Source organism: Dermacentor variabilis, chromosome 11 (genome assembly GCF_050947875.1).
Source record: "Dermacentor variabilis isolate Ectoservices chromosome 11, ASM5094787v1, whole genome shotgun sequence".
NCBI classification, from domain to species: Eukaryota; Metazoa; Arthropoda; class Arachnida; order Ixodida; family Ixodidae; genus Dermacentor; species Dermacentor variabilis.
Window position 1 is genome coordinate 68,353,425 of NC_134578.1, and position 6,000 is coordinate 68,359,424.

General features: G+C 44.6%; 1 protein-coding gene across 1 annotated transcript in view; it reads left to right on the forward strand.

Moving 5' to 3' along the window:
* Nucleotides 1-5,694, forward strand: part of LOC142564330 (phosphate-regulating neutral endopeptidase PHEX-like) — a 136,687-nt gene extending 130,993 nt beyond the window's left edge. The window contains exon 21 of the mRNA XM_075675299.1: nucleotides 5,502-5,694. Within this exon, the coding sequence (XP_075531414.1) occupies nucleotides 5,502-5,649 (148 nt within the window). The 3' untranslated portion in view covers nucleotides 5,650-5,694. The remainder of the gene's footprint in view (nucleotides 1-5,501) is intronic.
* Nucleotides 5,695-6,000: the final 306 nt, after the last annotated feature.

Genomic DNA, 6,000 nt, shown 5'->3' on the forward strand with positions numbered 1-6,000 from the left:
AACCCCGGCTGTCGAACGTCTTTCACAATTTCTTTCGCTTAAGTCATTGTGGCTAAACGATACCTTGCGAATTCCTCAGCTGATGTTAACTTGATGAACACTTTGCGAAGAGATTGCAATAGGCCAACTTGATATAGGTCAGCTTGAAAGAAGTCGCAGTGGTAAATGGGGGGTGTTCGCCTCTCAAAGCTTGCTGCCACATATAGGAGACCTCGCTTGATTGCGCGGTTTGCAAGTTCTGCGCATGCGTGACTTCCTCGCAACATGAGGTGTAGTTCGCTCTGCATATCGTCCGCACTGTGGACGTGGAGAAACATTTGAACAGCTCTGTTCAGTTGCGTAAAGACAGGGATACGTGGAGAGTCTATACGGCGGCAGGTCTGAAATTTTCGCCCGGCGGTGCGCATTCGATGCCCGGCGTCGAGAAAATACGGCCGGCGCCGCCGGTCAGGACTCGCCAGATAAATGACGCGCGTCGTCGCACGCTGCTGGAGGCGGCCAGCAAGTGTAACCAATCATGGCTCAGCCCAATGCGTTGGCGGGCTAGTTGGCAGAAATCGATAATTTCTTTGCTTAGTGCAAAACAATGTACACAAGAAAGACGACAGGACAAGGCGCTTCATTGATGGCTGTCTGGCCGACACCTCCGTCACTTCCATCTTCCTCGCCGGTACATGCTTTTCGCTCGCGCGCTTCTCTGTTCGCGGGCTTGGCACTTTGTGTTAGCGACAATGCCATCACTTCAAAGGCAGCTCGCGTGTAACTTAACGATAAGCTTATCTGTGCAGTGCAGAAGCGTCCCATATGGTGGGATAGTGGAAGGATCGACTATAAAGATTATAACGACAGGGACACGCCTGTACGTCAACCTTTTTCGATTACGCACAGCGTGGCCATACCGCTTATTTCCAACGCAATCTCTCCGCTAAACAGGCACAAAATATACTGATACATTATTAAAAGCAACAGAAGGAGCTTTAGACAAAGCTTTAGGGTTTTTCGTTTGCATTTTCTTGTTGTAAACTAGATTTGTTCATTTCATGTTGACTAAAGCAGTTTTAACTTGTCTGGGCCCACTGAGGCGGCGCCCGTCGCTTTTTCGCTCCATGTAGCCCCAGCCAGGGGAAATTGGGCGTCACACCGCCGCGGCGTTTTCTGGTGTGCGAAAGTCGTCGACAAAGACCCTCCATGTATCCCGGCCTTAATCGCATCAAATCTCAGGCGTCTTCTGAGCCGTACGTTCTCAGTGTGTGCCAATGCATGTGGCAGGACATAGAGTCAGCATATTAACCTACCCTTGTGTGTTAGGTCATTTGTAATTTCCAAAAAGTGTGGCTCTGCAAATTTGAGAGGACGCCCACAAAAGGCTATATAACCGTTATGTAACCCTCACTGTTGCATGTTACGTGGGCGTGACATTGAATATTTGCACAGCGAACTTGCGGTTCTCGAAGAGAAAGAGTCTCTTAGAAGTTGCACAACACGCTTAGCGATAATTAGGAAAAATCATGTTTTGTTGCTCATGGTGCAGTATTATTCAGGCCTCTGTATTACATACAATTTTAGTGTTCGCGACGACTTTCTTTGCCCACGCACATTTTATTCCTGGATCGTCCTCCCAAATTGACTTTTGCGACGTGGACTTTGCCCTATATTTTCATTTTTATTTGTAGCTTTTCAGAACAATCTGTTTTGATGTATCTGGTCGTGTCACTGTCGCAAATAGCTGACCTCTGTTGAATAGATATGCGGTGTTAGGTCTATTAAACTTCTCGTTCCGACCATCGCAACCACCCACATCACCCAGTAGAAAGGTAGGTAGCCACGCGGAATCCGGGAAAGTAGGAACAGCAACTTAGGTTCAAAAAGCCTCAGTTAGCACCAAAATGCGGTCATCGGTCTCCAGGAACGCTTGAGCGAAGAACATCACACTATACTTGCGGACAGCTTTCTGTTGCAACAATGACAAAGGTACGAAGGAAAAGCGCACATAAGTAACATCATTTTTATATTATACTTCCAAAGTGTCATTCATGTTATTCTATAATGTGAGACATAATGCGTAGACATCTGATTTACTGCAGCTAAATAATGGACATATGAGTGTTAGATCTAGCCTGTATTTCTTCTTCTTCCCCGTATCGGCAAACGCGATATTGTCACACGTTGATGCCATGGAGATCCAGTATGTGTTCAAGAAAATGAAAGCGTTGCCAAACACGGTAGAACTACTTGCGCAGTAGCAAATGTGCATGAGCGTCACCCCTGTAGCTTTCCATTCATTGTCATTCAAGTCCTCACGGATCATATGGAACACTGGGAACTAACAAGACATGCAAGAAATTGCTTCTATCTAGGTGTAACTTGTGTAGGTGATGGCTGATAAACAGATCTGGGCACGTTACTTGAATTTTAGTACATTTCCTCATTCAATATAAGTTGTGGCTGTCCCTTGCTGGCTTGTTCTTTTTTTTTTCGCTTTTTATGTGATTGTAGCATGGCTCCTGCGCGTGTCTTTTTATATAGAAATGGCATGTTATCCGAAAAGAAAGCTTTTCTTCAAAGTTATGTACTAGTGTATGCCGGTGGCTCTATGCCTTGTGCTAAGAAGTTGTAAACACGCCCAACGAAATGGTCAAACCTGAACTATAACCAATATATTCTAAAAGTGCCAGCAGAACTGGAAGAAATTGGGGCAACGCGCCCTTACCAAGATGTATGGGTATATATATATATATATATATATATATATATATATATATATATATATATATATATATATATATATATATATATATATATATATATATATAATTTAATTGAAAGAAGGCAAAGAGGTCGGTCTGAGCTAATGCGCTCTAGCCTGCTACTTGCACAGGGGGAGGGGGAACGGGAACTTAAAGGTGTGGTGAGAGATGATGATGACGTAGCAAAAGGGATACGCAAAGGTGAAAGCAAGTTCAACACTCTCATGATAAACATTCACAAATATCATCCATGAAGCCACTATCAGGTTTCCTACCAAGTCTGTAGTCGCCAATTCAAGTGAACCTAAATATGGAGGCGCTAGGACGAAGCTGGCCTCCCCTGCGTGAACAGCACATGCGCCAAATAAAATCTTTATAGCTTATAAAGAGCAGCGATAAGCGGCTCTAGCACGACGAGCACTTGTAGCGACCGGAGCCTCGAGACCACCGAGATTCACGCGCATTGACTCTACCAGGTGCTTCAGCATTTTTGTACACTCTCCTTCTGATTGGGTTCATCCCCTTGCTTGCCCGTAGTGTCACCGGTTTCATTGGCCCTATAATTCTTGGCTTCATGGCGCAGAGGACCACTAGTGCCCGCTGGCATGGCCCTTACCAAAGATACTGTAATTAGCAGTACTAGCTTAGTGTATGGGGTTGTGTGCTGAGCTAGTGGTCGTGCGTTCAATACCGACCACGGCGGTGGCATTTCGGTGGAGGCGATATGCCTCGTGTACAAAAACACTCGTGTACTTATTGAGCTGCTCGTTACAAAAACACGAGTGACTAAATTTTTCTGCAGCCCCCTCTACGGCAAATCATATAACAATTTCAAATTCGGACACGTAGAATCCCAGATTTAAATTTTAAGTTTATTTCTATTATTCTTGTCAAACAACATGGGTGTTGCGCTTACGCGGCCTTCCAAAGAAATAAATGAAGCGTGTTCCATATAAGCAAGAAAGCTGCCTGTGTGGTCACAGAATTTCTAAGCCTATTTAAAAAAAACATTACGCATTTCGAGCAAATGGGTCTTTGGTAAACGCGCTTTGCCGTAAGCTATTGGTATGTTCTTGCGTTTGGCTCTCCCGTTTGCATTTCCTCTTTTGTAATTGCTTAGTTTTTATCTTTTTTCTACGTGTTTAGAAAGATTTTTCCTTCAATGGTAGGGCTTCATATGGTTATATCCATTTCTGAGGCGTTTGTGGAGATCGATGGCCCGATTTTCTTGTTATTTGCTTTTCTTCGCGGCCGACTGCCTTACCGTAGAGCTACCAAAAATGGCGGACGACGCAGAGTAAAAACACTTTAACAAATTATCGGATTGCCGTCAGATGTATTAGGAAGGCTCCTGTAAACAAAGTAATTTCAAGATTTTGAAATAAAAAATTGATGGGCACTTTGCGTAGCTAAACTGCGATAGGCGAAACACTACCTATGACTGCCCTCTTGCTGTTGTTTGAACTGTTCTCCGAAAGGACGCCGCCGTGGTAGTGAGCATGGAATGCAATCACAGCCATTTGGCCACAAGGTTCGTCGCCGATGTGCGCGTACCCCCACGCGCATGTCCGGGCTCTCCTACGTGCCCACTCGGACAGCGCTACTGGGATGCGCCCTCTTCTCCTTGCTCCCCTCGCCAGTGATCACCGCTTTCCTGCGTCCACCACGGACTGCGCCAGGACACACATGAGCCACTAAAGGCTTGCGCCTTAAAATTCGCCAGGGAAACGAGAACGCTTCCCCGACGCTACGTGGACTCCACTGTTGTAGCTGTCTAAAGTGTGCATAGTGCGTGCGTCATTGCACACGTCACATCACAGCCATCTGGCTGTCTAAGGGTGTGGCCTAACGCATGCGTCACTGGGCACGTGAAGGCGTAGCCATTGGTGAGGAGGTGGCGCCGCGTCATGAGTACACAAAATGAGCATTTTCATGATTCCAAGGTTCTAAATGTGCCTGTCGAATTCTTTTTGTCTCTTGAATAATTGATTTCATAAAGCAGGTGGTCGCTGATGCGAGCGGGGGAAAGTATAAGTAAGTCATCGGTATCCGGAAATAAAACATATTGTCTGAACTTAGCGCAGTGCCAGTGTTTTTTGTGCCTTCCTGCTTCCTCGTCTGAATGCCCTACAATAGCGCTCCAACATGCCTTACCAACAAGGCCGCATTGCGGCGCTAGTTGAGTTCATTTCGGGAAAAATTACCGCTGTAACAGCAGCTCAAGTATCCACAGGCAGCAATAATGTGTCCGGCACACAATATTTCTCAACAGAACATCATCTTTGATAATGCTCAACTTACACCTTCTGCTCCAGCATCGATTTTACCACCCTCAACTATCGAAAGCAACATTCTAAGAGCAAAATGCTATTCAAAACCTCTTTTTTTTTCTTTAAAGAACACACAGCGAACGTTACGAGCGAATACGACGCAGCGAATGGTAAGATACATACCAGACAAACAGGAGGTTTATGACGAGTACGCTTCACAACGAGCTGTATATAAAATGGGGTTATGAACTTGTTTTCAGCTATCGTTATTCGTGCGTCCTGCCAGAATAATAATTTTCTACATAGATTCGAATTAGATTGCTTGTACAACCTTTGCTATTTCGCTATAATAACTGCAAGATAATAAAATTATTAATACTAGCACCAAATACTACGCACAGCTCTATCTCTTAACCGCTATGTACTCACTGAAAGAATATGACATTGACACATGCCTAATATTTATACATTGAATTTTTCGCAGGGTCAATTTTGCGCTAAGAACATTTGAAAAGTTCGCAAAAGCATTTCAGTGCAAAACACCAGAGAGAATGAAAGGACCTGACAACTGTAAAATTTTCCCTCGGACACTCGATGCAGGAGATTCTGACACCGGAGATCAAAATCCGTAGCATGGAAGCTTCAAGGAAATGAGTCCAAAAATAAACTTGCCTGATTAGCGCAATGGTTTTGTTTTTACTTATATATAAACGTTTTTACTATGTAGAAAATATCAAAATCGCGAAGTGAGTCGTGAAGGGCGCTCTAGTAGCCAGCTCGAGAATAATTTCAACCATTCAGCGTTTCTTAATAAACACGTAAGCCGATGTACGCGAGTGCCAAAGGGTGGAAGTCAAGTTCGCGATTCAAACCCTTCACGCGGTACTCACTCTGCCGAACCGTTCAGCAACCACAGCAAAATTGACTGCATTGGCGTTACAGTGCCAGCAGACGAGATGACGTTTCTGTAAATCCAATCTATT